The sequence below is a fragment of the Nansenia antarctica genome (genome assembly GCF_963989245.1).
Source record: "Nansenia antarctica genome assembly, chromosome: 1".
Lineage (NCBI taxonomy): Eukaryota > Metazoa > Chordata > Actinopteri > Argentiniformes > Microstomatidae > Nansenia > Nansenia antarctica.
Genome location: NC_137674.1, coordinates 65,530,072 through 65,554,958, shown reverse-complemented (window position 1 = coordinate 65,554,958; position 24,887 = coordinate 65,530,072). Strand labels below are relative to the sequence as shown.

At 46.9% G+C, this 24,887-nt stretch overlaps 2 protein-coding genes across 2 annotated transcripts; one reads left to right on the top strand and one right to left on the bottom strand.

The window, feature by feature from the left end:
* Positions 1 to 966: 966 nt before the first annotated feature.
* Positions 967 to 24,465, top strand: parp1 (poly (ADP-ribose) polymerase 1; the record flags this gene model as incomplete). The annotated part of the gene is made up of 23 exons (XM_080550229.1): positions 967 to 1,089; positions 2,273 to 2,435; positions 2,675 to 2,790; positions 2,963 to 3,177; positions 7,303 to 7,399; positions 7,897 to 8,013; positions 8,487 to 8,663; positions 10,296 to 10,461; positions 10,800 to 10,940; positions 11,160 to 11,399; positions 11,940 to 12,005; positions 12,237 to 12,369; positions 12,909 to 13,104; positions 16,177 to 16,305; positions 20,142 to 20,225; positions 20,936 to 21,058; positions 21,359 to 21,487; positions 21,926 to 22,024; positions 22,299 to 22,451; positions 22,654 to 22,781; positions 22,910 to 22,971; positions 23,116 to 23,230; positions 23,518 to 24,465. The coding sequence occupies 23 exons, from the start codon at positions 967 to 969 to the stop codon at positions 23,597 to 23,599; spliced, it is 3,054 nt and encodes a 1,017-aa protein (XP_080406355.1). The 3' UTR covers positions 23,600 to 24,465.
* adorb1a (adenosine receptor B1a) lies at positions 4,774 to 5,895 on the bottom strand (the record flags this gene model as incomplete). The annotated part of the gene is made up of 1 exon (XM_080547383.1): positions 4,774 to 5,895. One exon carries the CDS (start codon positions 5,893 to 5,895, stop codon positions 4,774 to 4,776), a length of 1,122 nt encoding a protein of 373 aa, XP_080403509.1.
* Positions 24,466 to 24,887: the final 422 nt, after the last annotated feature.

The following is a 24,887-nucleotide window of genomic DNA, read 5'->3' as shown; positions in this document are numbered from 1 at the left end:
ACTCCCCCCACGTAGGCCCTGTTAGTGTAGGTTTGTTATTTTGTCTGTCTTTATTAAATATTTTTTTTATTATTGTCACCCTTGTCTCTGTGTCCGTCTGTTCTGGGGTTCTGCCACATTTGACCGCTTGGTTCAGGCCTAACACTTGCTTTTTCTTCATGTGCTTTATGCCAATAACATACTCCATTGGGATACGTGTGTTTCTGGTCATAGGTTCTGGTTGGTGTAGTTGTAGCTTATCATTTTTAGTGTAGGTAGGGGCCCGAACAATGACTCAAGCCCAGGGGCCCCCACCCCCCTAAGTCCAGCCCTGGGGAGGAGTGTAGTAGATGAGTGTTAGCAGACTAATCTACCTATTCTATGTCATGCGCACTGTATGTCCTTTACGGGATTCCGTACCTTGAAGTTTACGAGTAAAGTCACACTTACCTTGAGTCTGTGTCCGTGCATCCTTATTAAGAATATTACATTGATGAATCTATATATTTGTATATATTGTCTATATTTGTATATGTATTTATATGTGTTTGAATCTTATAGTAATTCTTATATTATTTAGTTAATCTTTGTTCTATGCCCCTTGGATTGTATGGTTTATTCTTGTTTTATATGTAGTTTATTGTATTGCTATTGTGTGTTTTATTGATTACTATTGTTCTATTATTATTTTTATGCTGTGTGGATATGCTAAAGCCTTTGAGTTGCAACGTTTGCAGGAAAAGTGCTATACAAATAAAACGTAATAATAATCATAATCATAATCATAATAATGTGTATTCGTGTGTATTCGACTTTCTCTGTCTGTTTTTTTCTGACGATTTGTCATTCGATTGCTTCTGTCTGCGACTCTGCGCGGGTACGCTGCTGCACGCGGGCTGCGACTGTACATTGTGATTGTTGTGGCTGCTGCTCTGCAACTTAGATTCACACTCAATCCATCTTATCCTGCGTCCAAACAAAGCAATAATGGCCGATTCGCAAGACGACAAGCTTTATAAAGCTGAATATGCCAAAAGTGGACGTGCATCGTGTAAGAAATGCAAAGATAATATTGCAAAAGAGACGCTGCGGATGGCTATCATGGTGCAGGTATGCTGCTGGCTGGCCGTCTTCTCTTCGTGAAAACTGCAGATAGTCAGATATGGACTAGTCTATTTAACTAGCGATCTTAATCGCAGAAGTCCGACATTACCCGATTATGTTGGTCGATTCTGCACCAACTGACTTTTGATATGTTGTGTATTTCTTATAGGATTCCAGAGTGTTATTTATTGTGTTATAGGCCCTCGTTTAAATGGCTACTGATGGGTTGAATGAAAGGGCTTCCCTTCCTTGCTTCTGGCTGCTCTGATGATAATGAATCGCCTTGCTATGTAGCTACTAGTTAATTGCCATTAGTTACATCTTGTTTTTGCACAAAAACCAGAGTAGACCTTCAGTAGGCCATCAGTTAGTCTTGGTACATCCTATTCATTTAACAGATAACTCTCTGTTACTACTAACATCTAAGGAATTCGTTTTTGGGAGTCTTCCTCCATTTCCAAAGAATAGGAAAAACTGCACATACGTAGAAAAACTCACGCTCTGTTTTTTCACCAATGACTCATTGTGACTCTTAATCTCACTGGTATCTGGTATCTCTTGATGTGTAGGTTGTACCAGCATGGCAAGAGTTGTACAGAGTTGAACTGAGTCAATGTGTTGTCTGCCTGACTAGTTCACCACTTGAACTAATGAAGGCCGTTGTTTTCCGTATTAATTTGACCTCCAGAACATTAGCACTGACTGACAGAATACTTTGTCAAACATGTTCTATCCAATTATTACGGGCCCCATGGATGCACATCAAGGCTACATTGCTGTCATAGTTTTAGTTCCATCCATCTTCTTTCTTATCTTCTTTACTCTACTTAGTAGGCTAATTGATGCTTTTCTTAAAGGGCTGTTCTGGGTTTCATACAATAACAAAGCGGTCTCCCCGCCTCTGTTTTGCGGTGCTGGAGAAATGTAACCACTGTCAAATTCATAGATGGAGCTATGGATCATGTGACCATCCATGAGATAAAGATTGTTTCAACCATGTTTTGAAGCCATACATTGTTTATTTTTTTCAATTGCATTGTTTATAAACAGTGGAGTAAAGTAAGTTTATACTTTGCGTTCTGATAGGGTATAACAGTTGAACTAAGCTCATGAGGGATTTCAAAGTTATATTCTTCAAGAATCAAAGGCTGCATGTATGCATATTTTCAACTAATGTTCTGTTCCCTAGTCGCCCATGTTTGACGGAAAGGTGCCCCACTGGCACCACTTCTCCTGTTTCTGGCTCCGTGCCGCCGCCCAGTCTCCCTCGGACATCTCTGGGTTCTCTGACCTCCGCTGGGAGGACCAGGAGAAGGTCAAGAAGGCCATCGAGACCGGGGGAGCTGCTGGAGGTCAGACTGTTAACCTTTAACCCAGCATGAAGTGATCTGTGTACCCCTCATGTTGTCATTTAAAAAGGGTAAAAAAAGTGCACAAGTAGTTATCTGCCTATTGTCACTGTTATGTGATCAGCATAGCATTATAAAATGTCAGGCTACTATTGAGAGATACCAGGGGTGAACAATAATAAGTCAGTGTTTGAAGTTGAAGGGTCAAATAACACTATTTGGACATCCCTCCCTCCTCACAGGTAAAGGTGACCAAAAGGGTGGGGCCAAAGGGGTGAAGACACTGAATGACTTTGCGGTGGAGTACGCCAAGTCCAATCGCAGCACATGCAAAGGGTGTGAGCAGAAAATTGAAAAGGTAAGAAAAGTCAACATTTACATTTATTAATCTACATGCCAAGATCATCTCCCAACAACAAAAGTTGTACTCCTCTCCTCACTTTTCAGTTAAACAGGATGAAAAAACCCCAGTCTCTAAACACAGTTTGAATCTGTTCTGCCCCCCCAACCCCCCCCCCCCTCTCCTGCAGGACCAGATCCGTGTGTCTAAGAAGACGGTCGACCCGGAGAAACCCCAGCTGGGTCTGATAGACCGCTGGTACCACACGGCCTGCTTCGTGGGCCGCAGGGAAGAGCTGGTGTTCAAGCCAGAGTACAGCGCCGCCCAGCTCAAAGGCTTCAACACGCTCAAGGCTGAGGACAAGGAGGAGCTCAAGAAGAGGCTTCCTACTATCAAATCTGAGGGGTGAGTTTCTTAGTTTTTTTTCCCAGTTTACACATTCTAATGCTTTGGTCCTCATATCGGCAACCAATCAAAACGTTCAGACTTTTCTTTTGAAACACGGAACTACATTTCAATGTTGTTGACAATCACAACACAAACTCGCTAGTCAAGCCAAAATACTGCAACGCAACTGATTCGGTGAGTAATCCCCACTGCTACCTAGTTAACTATAACACTACTTTACATTGTTAGCAGTCTCAAAAAACAAAGCTGTGTTAGGGCGACTACACACTAGACGACTTTTCAAGTTGTAACATCGCTGAGCCTCTCACACTAAACGACCGTCGTGCTGGTGTCCGTGTCGCAGCGGCGCGCAGACGTCGCAGCACAGCGCAGACTACAGGATGTGTTAACGACGGGGGCTCACAGACTACAAGATTCTTCACTTGGTCAGGACGATTCCTTGACATGGACATAAACACACCTGCTACCTTCTTTGAAAGAAATCGCGATTTATTCAGTGAAAACTAGTACACCATTCAACATAGCATAACAATAGCATAGCATTCGCGGACACAGTCAGTCAATGCACCTAGCACAACAATAGCATAGCATTCGCGGACACAGTCAGTCAATGCACCTAGCACAACAATAGCATAGCATTCGCGGACACAGTCAGTCAATGCACCTAGCACAACAATAGCATAGCATTCGCGGACACAGTCAGTCAATGCACCTAGCACAACAATAGCATAGCATTCGCGGACACAGTCAGTCAATGCACCTAGCACAACAACTAGCGCCGTAGCTAAAGGCTATTATCACTCATTTCCCCGACCTCTCATTGGCTGTGCTGTCCACACGGGTCGTTGCCCATCTCAGACTAGCAGAATGTAGATTCCGTCGGCCGATAAAATGAAACATGTTTGAAAAGATCTGGAGCCCTGCGACGGCCCTAACGACGGGGTCGGCGGTCCTCCGATTGCGTCTCTGAGCCTGTCACATTAAACGAGCGTCGGAGACGGCGCGTCCCCGGGTTTGCAACGACTGGAGGATTTTGTCGCCGACCGCAAAAACTGGTCGGCAACAGCTAAATCGGGGTTAAAATCGTCTAGTGTGTAGCCGCCTTTAGTTGACTAGCGATGTGTCATTAATTTTCAACAACGCGGCAATGTATTCACATTTTTCGAAAGAAGTCTGATCATTACATCGGATCCCGATATGAGGACCAAAGCATTAGAACATGTCACATATGTGGCAATTGTTGGCATTATTGATATATATGGTACAGTTGAAAACACTTTATTTACACCTAATCACTTTGGATGGTTTGGGGATGGATACGGAGACTAACTTTCGATCGATATCAACATACATACCAGGACCTCTATTCCCTACTGGTTGGCTGTATAAGAAACTGCTCTATACCCACTGTCATCCAATCGTTGTTTTTACTTGGATTATTCTCATAGTTCGCAACATCAACCGGGTGTCAATGATGAAAGTGTCCTCTGGGACACCTTCGTTGGTGATGCCAGCTCTTGGCAGGGACAGAGTCATGGCAGGGTCATACCTGGTCGAAAGCAGGCGTTGTGAGCCACGACCAATGGTCAACGGTCAGGTCCTGTGGGAGGTGGTGCCCATCTCCTCTCCCCTCCCCTCCTCCCCTTCCCCCATGGTTCGGCAGCAAAGGAAGATGGCCTTGAAGGTGTCCCGGAAGGCCCTCATCTTGTAGGCATAGAGGAAGGGGTTGACGGCGGAGTTGGCGTGCGAGAGGATAATGGCGGCGAGCAGGAGTTCCAGGGGCACGGGGCAGCCGGGGCACAGCAGCAGGAAGCAGTTGATGATGTGCAACGGGATCCAGCACACAGCGAAGAGGAAGAGGACGAGGAAGAGCGAAGTGGCCGTCTTCATCTCCCTCTTCATCTCTGCCCGCGCCGCCTGGCCCTCCCCTCCGCCGCCCCCGCGCTCGGCCGCGATGCGCCGCACCTGCCGCTTCACCGTCACGAAGATCTGGGCGTAGATGAGGAACATGACCACCAGGGGCGCCAGCACGCAGGCGAAGAAGTTGAAGTACACCATGTAGGTCATGTCCACCACGAACACGAAGAAGCAGTAACCCGACTCCGGCGGCGTCTTGTGCCACCCCATCAGCGGCACCAGGCCGATGAGGAACGCCAGAACCCAGGTCCCCAGGATGACCATGGCGGCGTTGCGAGGCGTCATCAGCGTCTGGTAGCGGAGCGGCAGGAAGATGGCCACGTAGCGGTCCACGGCTACCGCCAGCAGGCTGAAGATGGAGCTCTGCGTCAGCATGATGAGCACGCTGAGCATCAGCAGGCACAGATAGAGGTTGTGGTGCGGCACACCCATGTCGGTCAGGATGGCGCAGGGGATGGCCAGGGTGCCCACGCAGATGTCGGCCACGGCCAGCGACACCAGGAAGTAGTTGGTGACGGTGCGCAGCTTCCTGTTGAGGCCCACGGCCGCGCAGACCAGCAAGTTGCCCACGGTGGAGAGGATGGCGATGACCAGCTCGGCCACCATGTACGCCACATTGGGGGAGACCACCAGTTCGGGGGGGGGGAGAGAAGGGAAGGCGGAGGAAGAGGAGGGTGAGGAAGGAGGTGAGGATGAGTTCCAGTGGAATTGTTGGAGAGGAGTGACGTATGGGAGGGTTGAGGTTTCGGATGGTTGTGAGGTGGAGAGGTTCGGTCGTGCGATGAGGTTTGTCGACATTTTCCTGACGTGGTGCGAAAAAAAGTGCAAAGATCAGATTTGCATACTGTTACAAAAGGGGGAAATGGTATTTTATCTATTGTTAATTTTCATGATCTAGCAATGGTCAACAGATTCAACGTGCTGAAGTCTCTTCACAAACAACATGTTTCATTGTTGATTGAGTTAAACGTATTGAGGACGAATTGTGCCACAATGAAAAACAATACACACATCAATATTCAATACACACATCGAAATGCAATACATGTGTAACACCAAGTACAATGCAAAAATACAGAATATTTGTGCCAAAATGAAATCAATACAGCCGTATTGTATTTCGAGATGTGTACATTACATTTCAAGATGAGTGCATTGAATATTCAATGTGAGTTTTGGCACGTGATGAAATTCTAGTCATGTTATAGGCTGGTTTTGCGGCTGGGGGAGTGGCTGTAACAGAATGGTCGTAAGGTTAACATGGACCTGTCTTAACACAGCAGCCAAAGTAGTGATAAATATAATTCCCCAACTGGATACTACTTTCGCATTTCGATACACATGTATTGCATTTCGATGTGTGTATATATCCATATAAACGTGGCTACTTACCGAAGTGTAATCCAGATGGCAGGTGCTTTAGAAGAATACGGTCTGTCCTGTTCTGAGTCTGTCCCAGCGTCAGTCTTCTTCTCTTCAGCGTCTTCATGAGCCACCAACCTTCTCTCACCCACCTCTTAGACCACGTACACACACACGCACACACACGCACATACACACGCCCACACACAGCCTGAGCGATGCGTCAAGTTTGAATACTGTTGCGTGTTGCTTTATAGATTCCATCTCCTCCCCAGCTCCCTTAATATTTGGGCTGGAGTGTTTTTATGAGCTTGTGTCTTGTCCTCTTGCGATTCAGGTTGTCTGACCATAACAGGACGATAATTAGGCCACGTATGTTTGTTTGTTTTTTCGCTTTTGTTGTTTGTGTGTAAAAAACAGAATATGTGCGTATGAACAACAAAAGTGTGTTTTTAGACGGTTGCATTAGGAATCTGGGAGGCTGATTTAATTTCACCCCTGAGGGGTAGGGGAGATAACGCCCATAATCACCCCTGGAGACGGGAGGACATGTCCCAGCTTGAGTCTGTGTCCACAGAATGACAGGACACTAATGAATGCCGCTAATAGATTAAGGTGTCAGAGTTGTTTACCTAACCTCGGATGAGCCTCCGCTCCCATCTGACCTCATTTAGGAAGTTAATTTCCATTAAGTTCCTTCAGGAAGTTGTTGTCAACAGCAAACTTTTACTTTGAAGTGTGAATTATCGAATGGTTATTTTTTTAAAGATGGTTTGAGAACTTTTGAGATGGTTTATGAAATGTATCCTCTCAATGTAATCATTTTTTAATTTATTTTCTCAGAAAAAGAAAGTCTGACGAGGTCGATGGCGATGGGTCGGCCAAGAAGAAGAGGAAGGAGGAAGAGGAGGAGAAGAAGAAACTGGACCTGCAGATGAAGGTTTGTTCTCACTTTGTGGTCCTCTGTGGCTCAGTTGGAAGAGCATGGCGCTAACAACACTTAGGTTGTGGGTTCGATTCCCACTGATATAAACTGAAAATGTTATGCCCTCACTGCAATGTAAGTCGCTTTGGATAAAAGCGTCAGCTAAATGCTATATATTGTTATTACTTTGTCACGTTCTTTGAATGTTGCTCCAGAATTTATTATATGAAAAATCGAAAAATCGTAAATAGAGTACGAGTAAATAGCACTTCCAAAACGTTCACAGAAGTTTGCACCTGTGCTGAGCTAAACAAAATCATCAAATAAAGGAAGAGAGTTATTCACACGGTAATGGCTGCTCCCAGGTGCTTTGAAGAACCTTGCACCAAACAATAACTTTGCCCAGGCTTCTCTTCTCTCCCTCTATCTCCATAAATAGTACCTATGTTTTGTTCAGCTTCATTCAAAATATGCCATTTTATGCTGGTTATGTTCTCCTCTCTTGTGTCCAGGAGCAAAGTGCGCTGATCTGGGGTATCAAGGACAAGGTGAGACAGTTCTGCTCCACCAACGACATGAAGGAGCTGCTCATCGCTAACGGACAGGAGGTGCCCTCGGGAGAGACCAACGTAAGGAGCCTGTTTGTCTCTGTTCCTCTCTCTCTCTCTCTGTCCTTGTCTCTGTTCCTCTCTCTCTCTCTCTCTCTCTCTCTGTCCTTGTCTCTGTTCCTCTCTCTCTCTCTCTGTCCTTGTCTCTGTTCCTCTCTCTCTCTCTCTCTCTCTCTCTCTGTCTGTCCTATTCTCTGTTCCTCTCTCTCTCTATGTCCTTGTCTCTCTCTCTCTCTCTGTCTATTTCTCTTCTTGTCTCTGTCTGTTTTCTCATTTGTTTCTTTCTTTTCCCTGTCTCTCTCTTTCTCTGTCCCTGTTTATCTCAATGAAAACGTCTTGATTCTGTGCATTTGATTCATGCAAACAGCCAATTCCGTTGCACGTTGTTTGTCGACAGATCAACGACAGCCTATTAGGTTGCGGGTTAGCTAGTCTATGTCCAACTGACAGTTTGTTGACAACTCACAAAAGTTTTGGTGTGGTTTGATTGACAGGTGGTGGACAGCCTTGCAGACTGCATGGCCTTCGGGGCCCTCAAGCCCTGCGAGGAGTGTATGGGCCAGCTGGTGTTCAAGAGCGACGCCTACTACTGCACAGGAGACATCTCCGCCTGGACCAAGTGTGTGTTCAAGACCCAGACGCCCAACCGCAAGGACTGGGTCACGCCAAAGGTGAGTCCTCCCTCTCTGTGGCCGTGAAGCTGATCGCATGTAGTTTCATGGACCGGAATAGGGCTTCATAGTCCAGATATTATAACACATGGGGTTGTGTCTTAGTTTCTTTTCTTCTTTTTTCTCAGTGGGGCGGTCCCACTCATATTTTTCATTTTATTGGACCGATCTAGTGAAGATAGACAGGAAAGTAAGGAGAAGAACCCATGCCGGCATATGTGTGTGCACTGTAGACTGACCACACCAGGCCAGGTGTCTTAGTTTCTGTAGTTGGCACAGCAGTTACACTATGCACAAGGACTACTCTTAACACCAACAACAATTGAAGTAAAATAAAAACAAAAACATTAACTGTGCTGCTTCAATGTTTGGTAACAGAACAACACTAAAATGTTCAACCGGTGAGTGACTGCCACTCGGGCCAGCATAGATTTGTTTTTCTTATAATGACTGATATATAACTGATGACAAATGTACTTGTTGAAAGTCTCTTTGGATAAAGGCGTCTGCTAAATGTCTAAAATATACATTTATATATATATAATAGGAGAAACTAGTGGGGACTAGTGGGCCGTATTCCATCTCTTCAGAAACACTGCTAGCTGTACAGACGGGCAGTAAAGTAGTGACAGAAGGACAGGCAATGACCATTAGGCTGTGGTGGGTGGACCTCCAGTAGAGGCTGTGGTGGGTGGACCTCCAGTAGAGGCTGTGGTGGGTGGACCTCCAGTAGAGGCTGTGGTGGGTGGACCTCCAGTAGAGGCTGTGGTGGGTGGACCTCCAGTAGAGGCTGTGGTGGGTGGAGCTCCAGTAGAGGCTGTGGTGGGTGGACCTCCAGTAGAGGCTGTGGTGGGTGGACCTCCAGTAGAGGCTGTGGTGGGTGGACCTCCAGTAGAGGCTGTGGTGGGTGGACCTCCAGTAGAGGCTGTGGTGGGTGGACCTCCAGTAGAGGCTGTGGTGGGTGGACCTCCAGTAGAGGCTGTGGTGGGTGGACCTCCAGTAGAGGCTGTGGTGGGTGGACCTCCAGTAGAGGCTGTGGTGGGTGGACCTCCAGTAGAGGCTGTGGTGGGTGGACCTCCAGTAGAGGCTGTGGTGGGTGGACCTCCAGTAGAGGCTGTGGTGGGTGGACCTCCAGTAGAGGCTGTGGTGGGTGGACCTCCAGTAGAGGCTGTGGTGGGTGGACCTCCAGTAGAGGCTGTGGTGGGTGGACCTCCAGTAGAGGCTGTGGTGGGTGGACCTCCAGTAGAGGCTGTGGTGGGTGGACCTCCAGTAGAGGCTGTGGTGGGTGGACCTCCAGTAGAGGCTGTGGTGGGTGGACCTCCAGTAGAGGCTGTGGTGGGTGGACCTCCAGTAGAGGCTGTGGTGGGTGGACCTCCAGTAGAGGCTGTGGTGGGTGGACCTCCAGTAGAGGCTGTGGTGGGTGGACCTCCAGTAGAGGCTGTGGTGGGTGGACCTCCAGTAGAGGCTGTGTGAATCCCAAAGATCACGTCGGTTGCTCACCTGTTTTTCAGTTCGTTAGGACACTATGGCTGGACAAATTAGACTACGGCGGGGCCGCCACAGTCTAGGTAATTAATGGGAAACTGAGATCCAATTGCTTGATAAATATGTGTCCCTCTGTCCCTCTCCCAGGAGTTCCACGAAGTCCCCTTCCTCAAGAAGTACAAGTTCAAGCGGCAGGACCGAGTGCTCCCCAAGGCGCCCCCCGCCGCCCCCCCTGCCTCCTCTGCCACCGCCCCCACCGCCCCCAGCGCCTCCAGCGCCCCCAGTAGACCGCTCCCAGAAGGGGCCCCCGCAGGTGAGCTAGACCAGCACAGGGGTTATCATGGAAGACCTAGTCGGAGAACGGGGGTGCTGCATTCAGAATGTCTAAAAGCCATTTAACTTTAAATAGACTTCACTTAAAAAAAGCAATTTAAATGTAAAGAATCTAATGCCAAACAGGTGAAAGTATTACAGGTGTGCTTGATTTAAGCTTGGCTTTTTGCACTTTTCCATGGGTTGTATGTGTTGTATGTGTTGTATGTATGTATTTGACAGATCTGCCGAGAGAATGGATCGTGCAACGAACCTTTTTCATAAAATGTGAATGCCCGTTCTACTCATTCTAACTCTGTGTCTCCCCCCTCTCTGTAGACAAGCCCCTGACAGGCCTGAAGCTCCTGACCGTGGGCAAGCTGAGCAAGAACAAGGACGAGCTGAAGACCGCCGTGGAGGAGCTGGGCGGGAAGATCACCGGCACAGCCAGTAAGGCTGACCTGTGCCTCAGCACCAAGAGTGAGTTTGCCAATCAACCTAATCAGCACAATAAGCTGAGTCAGCACAAGAGCTGTGTGTCTCTGGCTACTCCTATCTTTGTGGGTTTGTTTTAACCCAAAGTTTCATGTTGTTGGTTGGTTGTCTCTCTCTCTCTCTCTCTCTCTCTCTCTCTCTCTCTCTCTCTCTCTCTCTCTCTCTCTCTCTCTCCTTCTGTCCCTCCCCTCCGCCCTCTCACAGAGGAGGTGGAGAAGATGTCCAAGAAGATGGAGGAGGCGAAGGAGGCCGGCGTGCGTGTGGTCTCCGAGGACTTCCTCAAAGACATAAAGTCCTCGGGCAAGGCCCTCCAGGAGCTGGTCTCCCTGCACGGCATCGCTCCCTGGGGGGCCGAGGTCAAAAGAGAGGCCCAGGCTCCAGCTGCGGCCTCCAAGTCTGGAATCATGGCTGCCAAGAGCACAGGGAAGGTGAAGGAGGAGCAAGGTAGGGATGAGGAACGGATGATTAGTTGACCAGAAATGCAACAGACTGCTTGAATGATGGATGGATGGAGGGAGGAATGGTGGAGGGAAGAATGGTTCGTTGTAATGCATTGAATGAAATGAGCAATGGTATCGAACATTAGCCTGTCCTCCAATGTCTCCCTCCACCAGCCTCCACGGCTGCTATGCTAGAGGATGTTGTGGAGAACACAAGTGTGATATGAGTGATTCCTTCCTTCCTCTAGCATCGTGACTGCCAATGGCCTCTGGTCCTAGCATCGATTTCTTTTCTCATATATAGATGATTCACTCCATTTAGACAAATGTACTGGTTGTAAGTCGCTTTGGATAAAAGCGTCTGCTAAATGTAAAAAATGAATGTGAACGATTCTATTTGCGTTTATGGGAGTTCACTATTGAGAAGTGATGAGGGGAAGTCGGAAGGAGGAGAGAACTGATGGGAAATAATGGTGGATACTGATACTGATCTCTATAGATCCTGATTTAAATCTACTGTATATGGTGTTTGTGTTGTTTGCAGGGGGCAGCAAAGCCAAGAAGATGAAACTGACCGTTAAAGGAGGAGCAGCGGTGGACCCAGACTCAGGTGTGTGTGTGTGTGTGTGTGTGTGTGTGTGTGTGTGTGTGTGCGTGTGTGTGTGTGTGTGTGTGTGTGTGTGTGTGTGCGTGTGCGTGTGTGCGTGCGCGTGTGCGCGTGCATGCGTGTGTGTTCAGATTTAGTTGTGGTAGAAGCACTTGAGAGGTCGCAAAAAATACAGAAATCACTGACTTTGTTGAATTGTTTGAGCTCTCCTGAACTCGTGTCTCCATTGCTCAGGTCTGGAGAACAGCGCTCACGTCCTGGACCAGAACGGGAAGATCTTCAGCGCCACTCTGGGTCTGGTGGACATCGTCAGGGGAACCAACTCCTACTACAAACTCCAGCTGCTGGAGGACGACGTGCAGAAGCGGTACGTCTGACGTCAGGAGCTAAGGGTTCTCTGTGTTTCTGTGGGCTGTTAACTGTCTGTTCTTACTGGATATAATGCTTCAGATGTATATTTTATTTTTATTCTATTATTCTATTGTCACTTTATTTTGTTGTTGCTGCTTGTGTGCTGCTGGAAGGCCTTAAAGTACCTTCCTCTGCACTCTCTTCCTTTCAATTTCTGTCCACTCATTCTGCTCTCTCCCCTCGCTCTCTCTCCATTCCATTGCACCCCATCCCCCTCTCTCTCTCTCTCTCTCTCTCTCTCTCTCTCTCTCTTTCTTCCTTTCAAACCCACCACACCACTCTTCTCTCCATTCCCCACTCCCTCCTCCCTACCCTGGCTTCCCTCTCCTAGTCTTCTCTTCATATAAGCCTCACACTCTCTCTCTCTCTCCTCTCCACCCCCCTACTCCCTATTTTACACTCACTATTTCACCCCTCCTTTCTCCCATGCCTTCCCCTTTCCCCCGCCTCTCCCTTTCCTAATCTCTCATCCCTCTCTCTCTCCTGTGTGTGTAGGTATTGGGTGTTCAGGTCATGGGGCAGAGTGGGGACTACCATCGGGGGTAACAAGCTGGATAAGTTCCACGACAAGAACTCGGCCATGGACAACTTCCTGGGCGTGTACGAGGAGAAGACGGGGAACGCCTGGGGCTCCTCCAACTTCACCAAGTACCCCAACAAGTTCTACCCTCTGGAGATCGACTACGGACAGGTACTGTAACGCTGGAACAAACGCACGTAGAAAGGCGGAGAGACGGACACACGCACGCACGCACACACACACACACACACACAGGGATTAAAGTTCTCCGTCGCTACGACGGATTTCCGTCAATTTATTCCAAGTTGCGACGGATTTATTCCAAGTTGTGACGGATTTTACCTGGTGTAATATGATTTGTAGAGGCATACAATCTATTTTGATGTTGGTATTAGGTATATAAATGATATATAATAGTCTATATAGCCTACATATAGGCCTTTATTGGCTACAACTATGCGACAGTAACAGAGCGGGGTGCACTGACGCTGAACCCCTCATAGTGAGAAGTAGGTGGACATGGCGCGTGGTGCTGAAATAGCCGACATGCGGTGTGTGGTTTGAAAAAAGTAACGCCAGCTCAGTAAATCATTCAAACTTAATGTTTACTTATAGGCTATGTGAATGTGACTGCACCACACATGTGAACAGTAACAAAGCAAATGCAGTTGAATTTTATGAAAAACATTGACTACAAAATCGCCGGAAAAAAAAAAAGCTGAATCCGCTTAGCCTATATGCTCCTGAAACGACAGAGCAAACACGCTACATTACTAGGGATAATAATTACAATGAGCCAATAGAAAAAATTATATTAGGCTATTTAAATCTCACTTAATGAGAAAACTGGCATCTCTCATCGGTCACTATTTGTTGGCTATCTGGTGATATGGGCCGGACGTCTTTGAGTGTCTAGAAAAGCGCTATAAGTCTAATGTATTACTATTTATTATTATTATGGACGTCACTTTAATCCGGCAGTTCTCAAGGTTTTATGCATCAATCGATTCCTCTAGTGCGTCTTTATCGCATTCATTGACGAAAGGACGACTCGCATGTATAGGTGGAAGGGAACATTCTTTGTGAGCACGGAAAATGTGAGTCGCTTTGCATTGATGAAACCAGGGGCCTCATTCATAACGGGTGCTTAGATCAAATGTTGATCTTACCCGTGTCGTACGTAGAAAACCACGTCAACGTAGTGATTTATACAATTTCAACGTGAGTCAATTTGATCGTGGAAACGATCGTAGCTCGACGTCGAGTATTCAACTTGCTTACGCACATTACCTACTGGTTATGCGGCGTTATTACAGGCATGTGAGCCGCACTGCCTAGTGTAATTCATGCAAGTGGCTCGTAATAAAATTAACGATGTTGTTATCAGCCGAGAAAATGAGTTTAATTCAAGATTTAAAAGGAACTGATGTTTCTGATTGTATTTCAGTCTTCCTTTATATCCCTCCGTAGCTGTCTATCTCCCCTTCAACATGCCTAGTGCGTTCCACAACGGACCTTGCCCGGCCAAGCTCTAAATTATACTGGATTTTCTCCGGTGTCAGGGAGTGAGCAGCCATATAAGAATAAGACCACCTGATAAGAATAAGACCATTATATTATTACAGTATAAGCAGCACTCGAGTTGAGGGGGGATGGCATCCCCCCTGAAATAAAAACAGTCAAAATCACCCCCCTCTTTCCATACTTAATGTCATTTTATCAATGAACGTGGTATTACTGCTATTTCAAGGTGCGAGGGGGCACGCACACATGCAATGACAGTTACTGACACTGAAGTCACTGGCGAGGGGATGCTAAAATTGTCCTCTTATAAAATCCACCACCTCCCCTGATTTTCTTTTACAACTTGAGTAGAGTATAAGCATGTGCCTGTGTGCCTGGTTAGTTGTCATGATCAAACGTTACAAATGCAACTTACAGAGAAGCCACCCTTCTCTGCCCTCTCCCACTTCCAGACGAACGCCTACCCTATATTATAGCACTTGTCTTAATTCAGCCGCTATAATTCAGCCTCTATCACAGGGTGTTAATACAAACCTCATTCACCTGCGTTCATTTTTACCTGCGTTGGTATTTATAGAAGGAAGCACGTACGCAACTTTAAACCATCTCAGCCCTTTTTATAAATAATGCTTACGTCCGTTTAGAAAACTGTGCTTACGTGAAAGTCAAAGATGACGTTCAAGTACTTCTTTATGAATGAGGCCCCAGGTAGGATGAACGTATAGTTCGCTGTCCATTCCTCTTTAAATGCCCTGTTTTCACCGTCAACCTTCCTCTTTAGACCTTTGGAGAGTGACATTATGTGTCTCTTGCTGGCTAGCAGGTTAAATGTTTAGCTAACTTCACCCGGCACGCAAACAACCAATCCAATAATAATGTGACCTTGTAAGTCTGGGAGGAGGGGGGAATAATTATCAGAATAAAAGTATGTTAAATAATTATTAGAATAAGTTAGGCTGCGATACATCGTCAGTCCACATATTTATTATTCAAAACTATGGAAAAGGGTGAAACTACGTTTCAACGTTGTTGAGAATCACAACACAAACTCGCTAGTCAATCCAAAATACTGCAACGAAATGGATTGGACTGCTACCTAGTTAACTAGAACACTACTTTACATTGTTAACTAGAACACTACTTTACATTGTTACCTAGTTAACTAGAACACTACTTTACATTGTTACCTAGTTAACTAGAACACTACTTTACATTGTTACCTAGTTAACTAGAACACTACTTTACACTGCTACCTAGTTAACTACAACACTACTTTACATTGTTAACTAGAACACTACTTTACATTGTTACCTAGTTAACTACAACACTACTTTACATTGTTAGCAGGCTCACAAAACAAGCTGTGTTAGTTGACTAGCGATGTGTCGTTGATTTTCTACAACGCGGAAATGTGTTCACATTTTTCGAAAGAAAAGTCAAAGCATTAGAACGTAGAACGGAAAATCGCACGCGCGCTTTGTGCACGGAAAGCCACCGGCCCCGATTTGGCTTGATTTTTTTTTTTTCTTTAATCCCTGCACATACCACACCTCAGGGTAGAAAGACAATACTCAAACATATACGTTTACTACAGTTTGCTACCTAATGGCATAATTTTCATTTCAGTCACCAGCTTTAAAATGATAAAGCCCAAATGCTGGCTGCACATCTAATAAGACTGGCTGTCTGGTTGGCTGTGTGTGTTGTTCTTCTCCCCAGGATGAGGAAGCGGTGAAGAAGCTGACGGCCAGCGCAGGCACCAACTCTCTGCTGGCCAAGCCCGTCCAGGAGCTCATCAGAACCATCTTCGACGTGGAGAGCATGAAAAAGGCCATGGTGGAGTTCGAGGTGTGTGTGTGTGTGTGTGTGTGTGTGTGTGTGTGTGTGTGTGTGTGTGTGTGTGCGTGTGTGTGTGCGTGTGTGTGTGTGTACATGTGTGTGTGTGTGTGTGTGTGTGTGTGTGTGTGTACGTGTACATGTACGTGCGCATGCAGTCCTACTCTTCGTTCCAAGATGGCCGCGCGCTTAGTCGCCGCAGCTCGGGGGGCTACCACACTGGTGTTTCATTGTGTTTTTAAGAACATTTGTATGTTCACTTTTTTTTTAGTACTTATAGGGAACAGTTATGTATATAGTACCTACAGCAGGCTCGACTTATTAGAAGTCGGCACGCAAAACGACAAGATAGTAACGGCGGATTTCCTGGAGCAATTCAGAATTGACAAGGACATCGCCAGGCTACCGGGAGAGCACTGGTTCACAGTCCCCTCCCTGAGGCGGAAACGCCGGCGGCGAGACCGTAAGAAAAGGCGAGGCCGCCGGGGAGGCCTGCTAGCAAGGCTGAGGAGAAGCCCAAACAAACCAGCTTTGCCAAGCATTTTCCTCTCTAACGTCAGATCCCTGACGAACAAGATGGATGAACTGAGACTACAGGTGGCCAAAAACAACATCGTTGGGGATAGCTGTGTGATTATTCTGACCGAAACCTGGCTAAATGACAACATTGTGGACGCTACTGTTAGCTTAGAGGGGCGCACGCTACATCGCGCTGACCGAACGGAGCTTAGCGGGAAGTCAAGAGGAGGTGGGATCATAATATCGACGAAGGATAGCTGGTGCTTAAACACGAAAACTGTAAGTAGCCACTGCTCCCCAGACCTGGAATACTTGACTGTTAAATGCCGACCCACATACCTCCCTAGGGAGTTTAACGCGGTGCTAATTACATGTGTGTATATATAGCGCCTAGCGCAGACAGCAAAGTAGCATTGGCGCGACTATATGAAGTCATTAGTAGCCAACAAAGCACTGATCCACAGGCTATTCACATCATAGCGGGGGACTTTAATCATGTCGACCTGAAGGCAGTACTACCCAAGTTCTATCAGCATGTAAAATGTGCAACGAGAGGAGAAAAAACACTGGATAAGGTATACACCAACATCAAACGTGCTTACAAGGCTAGTCCGCTAGCTCATCTAGGCATGTCTGACCATGTGTCAATCCTCCTGATTCCTGCATACACTACAATGGGGAAAAGTGCTCCCATCACCACTAAGACTGTCAGAACCTGGCCAGAAGGGTCCGCTCCACTGCAGATCTGCCTAAATGACACCCTATGGCAGGAATATGAGCATGAGGACCTGGAACAGTACACGTCGTCGGTTCTGAACCACATAGTGAACTGCACCAACTCAGTCACCGTGGACAAACGGGTCCGGGTCTACCCCAACACGAAGCCATGGATGACTGGGAAGGTCCAAAAACTGATAAATGAGAGGGACAACACCTTCTTCGCAGGGAAGCGCACACCGCTGTACAGCTCCACCAGGGCCAACCTAAAGCGCGGCATCAAAGCGGCCAAGGCACAGAGAGAAGCACAGAGAGAAGATTGAGGAATGCCTCCTGAGCAACGACTCCAGGCGGATGTGGCAGGGGGTTCAGCAGATGACAAACTTCAGAGCCAACAGGCTCACAGCCGCAGAGGACGACCCCCTGCTGGCGGGAAAGCTGAACACCTTCTACGCCCGGTTCGACGAGGGGCGAACGGAGGTAACCACAACACAAACACCACTCTCTCCAGCTCTCAGCAGCCTCACCCTCACAGAGCATGAGGTGAGACGCGTACTGAAGGCGGTGGACCCCAGGAAAGCCTCGGGGCCGGATGGCGTCCTGGGACGGGTGCTGAGAGACTGCGCCGACCAGCTGGCCAGGGGTTTTCACCAACATCTTTAACCAGTCCCTGTCCCAGGCCACCGTCCCACCCTGCCTGAAAACCTCAACTATCATCCCAGTCCCGAAGAAAAGCACGGTGAGCTGCCTAAACGACTACCGCCCGGTGGCACTCACACCAATCATCATGAAGTGCTTCGAGAAACTAGTCCGGGCCCACATACTCACACGCCTCCCGCCCAACCTGGATCCATACCAGTTCGCCTACAGAGCCCACAGGTCCACAGAGGACGCCATCGCGACGACTCTCCACGCCACTCTATCCCACCTGGAGAGGGGAAACAGCTACGCGAGACTGCTCTTCGTGGACTTCAGCTCCGCCTTCAACACCATCCTTCCAGACAGGCTAGTGACCAAACTACTAGACCTGGGTCTACCACACTCTATATGTGCGTGGATCAAGGACTTCCTGACCGACCGCCCCCAGAGGGTGCGGGTGGGCCCCCACACCTCCACAGCCCTCAGCCTCAGCACTGGGTCCCCCCAGGGCTGCGTGCTAAGCCCCATCCTCTACAACCTCTACACCCACGACTTCACCCCCGTCCACCCCAGCAACTACATCGTAAAGTTTGCAGACGACACCACCGTGGTGGGATGTATCTCGGGGGGGGACGAGGCGGCGTACAGGGATGAGGTAGAGCAACTGAGCAAGCTGTGCAAGGTTAACAACCTGCTGCTAAACAAGTCAAAGACCCAGGAATTCATCGTAGACTTCAGGAGGAAAAAGTCTGAGATCCAGCCCCTGCTCATCGACGGAGAGAGCGTGGAGAGAGTCTCAACCCTCCGATTCCTGGGACATCACATGCGGGATGACCTGGCCTGGAAGGACAACACAAAAGGCACCATCAAGAGGGCACAACAGCGGCTATACACCCTGAGATGCCTCAGGAAAGAACACAACAAGCAGGAGATACTGGTGGCCTTCTACCACGGCGCAGTGGAGAGCATCCTCACCTACGGCATCTGCAACTGGTTCCACAGCTGCACAACAGCGGAGAGAAACGCGCTACAGAGAGTCGTGAGAACAGCACAGAAGATCACCGGCGCCCCCCTCCCCTCTCTGGAGGAGCTGTACAACACACGCTGTCTCAGGAGGGCCTCCAAGATCTCCAGGGACCCGACCCACCCTGGGCACGTACACTTTGTCAGGCTGCCCTCGAACAGGAGGTACAGGACCCCGGCCGCTAAGACAAACAGACTGAAGAACTGCTTCTACCACAGGGCCGTCAAGGCCCTGAACACAGAAAAGGCCTAAGTTCTGGGCCCAGGACAGTCCGGACGGATTGTATGGCAGCTTCTTCTTTCGTGTAACGTCAGAGGTCCAACTCGGTGTCGCGTAGCCATGCCCGCATCTCTGGTTCTAGGTCGAAGAGGCTGGCTTCTGAGGGTGGTCTATATAAGGGGCAGATGGTGATTATGTGGTCGGCGGTCTGCTCTGGGTCACCGCACTCGCATGCCGCACTGTCCGTATGGCAGCTAGTTCTGAGGCACAAACATGTACATTTTCAAGCCTGCAAACTGTGACACTTTAAAGTAACGTGAAGAAATACTTTTGTGCAATATGACAACCCTAGTTGACTGTCTGTGCAGTATAGTGCAGTGGATTGTGTACATAGCCTTTATTGATGTAAACCAGCTCCTTACCTTCTTGTGATTTTATGCTTTTATGCTTTTTCTAAAATGTGTTTTTTTTTCTTCCTTTCCTAACACCAGGGGAGCCACCCCTCCTGAATTTCGTTGTTTGGTACCTGTACTGTAGCAATGACAAATAAAGTCCATTCCATTCCATCCATTCTACATGCTTTGTGTGCACGGATGACAAGAAAAATGTCCTTGAAATTGATATGCCAGAAGATATTCCTGCAATTTGTTTATGTCTTCTTGTTGACCACCATGTCCACCCTCCCTGTGTCCACCCTCCCCGTGTCCACCCTCCCCGTGTCCCCTCTCAGATCGACCTGCAGAAGATGCCCCTGGGGAAGTTGAGTAAGAGGCAGATCCAGAGCGCCTACGCCCTCCTCAGCGAAGTGCAGAAGGTCAGTGATACACAGCACCCCCCGGTGTCCAGTCAGTGGAACTGCAGTCCACTCCTTTGTGTTCCTTTTCTACCTTCTACCGAGTAACCTTAAAGCCTTCTTTTCTTTTCTATTAAAAGTTCTTCATCCTTCTACGACCGCCTAGATTCGACTTCAGAGCCGTCAGGTGTTGTGGTCTGATTGCTCTGTATTGAAGAACATTTGTTTCAGTAGTGTTTCCCCACAGTATTTTGTGAGACATTGGCGGGGGCGGGGGAAGGGAACACTACTGGAACACTTTCCACAACAGCGCGAGCAGTGCTGAAGCATACTTAAACCCCCCCCAAAAAGCAGCGCTATAAATACTTTTTTCAATATGAGACTATGGCGGGACAACTCAGACTGAAAAAATCAGACTGAAAAAATCAGACAGAATGGCAGCCCGCCACAGTCTCCTCTATGTATGGGAAAACTGGACAGTGGGATTGTGTTAAGAATTTAAGAATTTGACATTTAGCAGACGCTTTTAATCCAAAGTGGATTACGAATTACAGGGACATTCCCCCTGCAGTAACTGAGGGTTATGTGCTTTACTCAAGGGCACACTAGTGGCCTTGTTTCAGGGGGGATTTGAACTCACAACCTTCCGATCACCAGTTCAACTCTATCCGCTAGGTCACCACTACCCCTTTAATTAATGTAAGGTATTGTTGTTTCTTTTCTCCCTTTAGGCTGTGTCAGACAGTTCCTCAGAGTCCCAAATTCTGGATCTTTCCAACCGCTTCTACACCCTCATACCTCACGACTTTGGGATGAAGAAACCACCGCTGCTCAGCAATCTGGACTACATTCAGGTAGGACTTTGTTCTTTTCACAGTCCTCTGTGACTCAGCTGGTAGAGCTATGGCGCTAACAGCGCTTAGGTTGTGGGTCTGATTCCCCGCTGTGACCATATATACTAAAATGTATCACTGCAATGGAAGTCACTTTGGATAAAAGCATCAGCTAAATGGCATATATTATATAATACATATTCTCTCCAGCTTGCTTATCTCCAAACTCGCTAAGCTAACAGCGGTTGAAGATATCAATGCGGAAAGCACATCTTCAATTCATATATTTCATATTTGTTCAACCCTTTATATACCGAGTAGGCAAAGGTCCAGATGCTGGATAACCTGCTGGACATCGAGGTGGCCTACAGTCTGCTCAGAGGAGGGGCCGAGGACAACAAGAAGGACCCCATCGACATCAACTATGAGAAGCTCAAGACCAAGATCGAGGTAAGGGTCCTGTGTAACGTTAAACACACTGTTAGCTTTGTTACACACACTGTTAGCTTTGTTACCCACACTGTTCACTTTGTTCAACATAACGTTAACTATGTTACACCTAGTGTTGTTCTAAACAACCATATATGTAGGCTTGATCATAGAGCATAGCTCATAGTTATTGACTTTAGTTGTGTACCACCAAACCACCTTTTGTACTACTCCAAAAGCTCCTGAATATACAGTACATGTATCTTCCCTAATTGTAGGGATAGACGCTTCAAGGCTGATGTCTTAGATGTTTATTACACTTTTAGTTGTATTATGGTTACTAAAATTGTATTCTAGTTGGTTTGAAGGTTCAGTGAGTTCAGGTGTTGTGTACTCGGGTACACTACACACTATAAAGTATACATTATTATTATTATTAATATTATTATTATCTTGCAGGTTGTTGACAAGAGTACAAAGGAGGCAGAGATCATTCTGCAGTATGTCAAGAACACACACGCTGCTACGCACAACACCTACACACTGGAAGTTGAGGAGGTAAGATGTTCCTCAGGTCTACTGGCCTGATACTGATTCAGTTGGATGTCTAAGGATGAGCTATTCTGTCTGCGTGTGCAGTTCCAAGTTTGTAGGGTCGTTTTCAAACTGTCTCTGTTGGAACTGTAAGTTACTTTTCATTGACAGAGAAGAAGAAATTACATTTTGGCTCTGCTTTTCGTCATTACTTAAATTCATTCTTCCTTGTTGGTTCTAATAGTAAGGAGTTATTTCTTTCTTTTCTTCCTCTGTGGTATCTTCTTCCCCCTCGCAGATCTTCAAGATTGTTAGAGAGGGAGAATACCAGAGGTTCCGCCCCTTCCAGGAACTGCCCAATCGTCAGCTCTTGTGGCACGGCTCCCGCGCAACCAACTACGCTGGCATTCTGTCTCAGGGTTTGCGCATCGCCCCGCCAGAGGCCCCGGTGGTGAGTGTTTCAGCTCGTGCTACAGCGCCATCTACTGCTTGGATGCATGGTGGCAGGTCTTATAAGGGCTGCCTTTTTAGGTTTACGCATTTCTTGATTCATATTGTTAACAATTCTATCATTGAATCGATGCAACAGTTGGTTACATTCAGCTTTATTGTAATGTTGTTTTACTTACTGTACTCGTCTTGATTCATCCTAGACGGGTTACATGTTTGGAAAAGGTGTATACTTTGCCGACATGGTGTCCAAGAGCGCCAACTACTGCCACACCTCCCAGTCTGACCCCACTGGTCTCCTTCTGCTGGGAGAGGTCGCCCTCGGCAACATGTGAGTGACAGGCTGGTTTCTTAATATGATGTCAATTGTTCCACATTCCTCAGCCCAGCTGCTTAACGAAATAGAACTGGATGATGTTTGGTTTATTTATGTTTTGTGTTTTTGGTTTATTCACACAGGCATGAACTGAAGAAGGCATCGCACATCACCAAATTACCCAAGGGTAAACACAGCGTGAAAGGTAAAGGTTTGATCTTGGATGATGTCATCATGATTAGACCTCATATTTTAATGATGTTTTTAGCTCCCTATCGATATACCTGGAAACAGTACACAAATACATACATAGGCCTTCATCATTTTGTTCTGTCGTTCTTCTTGTCAGGTGTGGGTAGGAACGCCCCAGACCCGAGTGCCACCGTCACTTTAGATGGGGTGCAGGTGCCTGTGGGGAAAGGAGTCAACACCAACATTGACGACACAAGTCTGCTGTACAACGAGTATCCTCTGCTTCACCTGAGGGCTTGGGCCCCTTTTACAAATCAGATGTGTTGGCCTGTGCTGGTCCAAATGTTGTTGTTGTTGTTTTTCATGTCGATGTTGGTAAGAAATCAAACAAATGGTGAACGGTGGTGACGGCTATACCAACGTCTAAATAACACTGTAACTAGTCAATTCAGCATTTTGTCTGTTTGCTCTTGAAACCTACCCTTGAACAAATATTTTCCCAAACCCACCGTCTCTGCTCTGTACTCCACACGTTTTCCTTAACCGTTCCTCCTCCCAGATACATTGTGTACGACGTGGCCCAGGTCAACCTGAAGTACCTGCTGAAGATCAAGTTCAACTACCAGACGTCCCTGTGGTGAAGGGGGGGGGCGCAGACTCCCCCGTCCCGTCCCCTGTCTTCCAGAAGAATCCAGACGTCACTCCCAGTCACCATCTCCCCTCCGCAGCCTCAAGCCCACACCCCACCACAGAGGACATCTTGAAGGCTTGGCCCCGGAATGTAGACGTTTTCAAGCCTAACACCACTTTACCGTTTCTTTGGGTAGTATCCGCCTAGCCTACTGTTTACCTGGCTTATTGCAATAGCTGATAGCCCTCAATAGGATTGATGTATTTTACATTGTGGTTATGCACCTTCTCAGTACCTGTTTCAGACTTTTACTTTTTAAGGACAGTGGATTTCAGGGTCCACCGATCAGAAGGGCTGATTTTGAGACACCTGGGAAGAGAGATTGCCATCGGACAAAATGAGAGCGATAAACAACACACTGGGAAATTATTGGTCTGTAAAATGTTAGGATTTTCTTTTCTTAACTTGTGAACTGTAGTTCTAGGTAGTATTCCACACGGCAATGTTCTTTTATTTTTGTATTACTGTTGAAAACGTGCAATCTGGCCTTCATGGTCAATTAAGGGTTTCAACAGCCTTTTCTCATCTTTTTGGACCAGTCCAGTTATATCGGTTCCAGACAAAAAGGTAGCCATCAACGAGGTATTGGTTGATAAATTGGCACACCCTGTGGACATTATATTTACTCGAATCGTGGCTGACATTTTACTAGAACTCTAGTAAATAGAACTGTTAAGATGACTTCTTCGTAGACTGTTTGTAAGGAGTCAAATGCTAAGTTTGACCTGTATAATACCAGTTTTGTTTTTTGTCTCTCAACTAATAGTTTTTGAGAATAATACAGTATTTAGGCTTCTTACTCTGTAAAAATAAATGTTGGATTTTGAGTGTTGAGATGGTATGTCTTCTTCATCAGAGGTTATTCTTTCATTTTTCCTACAATGAGAATAAAGCCTTTCCTTTTGTTTATCTTCCCTTCTTGCATATTATATTTATTAATTTTAGGTCTTCTGTCTACGTTCCAAATCTGCCTTCCATCCAATAACCTTTGAGGTCTTGTGTAGTCTGAGGCCCCCAGCAAATTGATAACCCATCAAATGGAATTCTGCTCATTACTTACTTGATAATAATTATAATAACAATAATAATAATAACCTATGTTACCTGTGTGGGGAATTGATATTGGGATCTAATTAGGCGTAATATCCCCAGTTGTCCCAATTACTGTAGATCTATCATTGGCCATCCTCTGAGCCCCTTGTGGCAAGGGGTGTTGACCTCTACCTGTTGATGAGCTT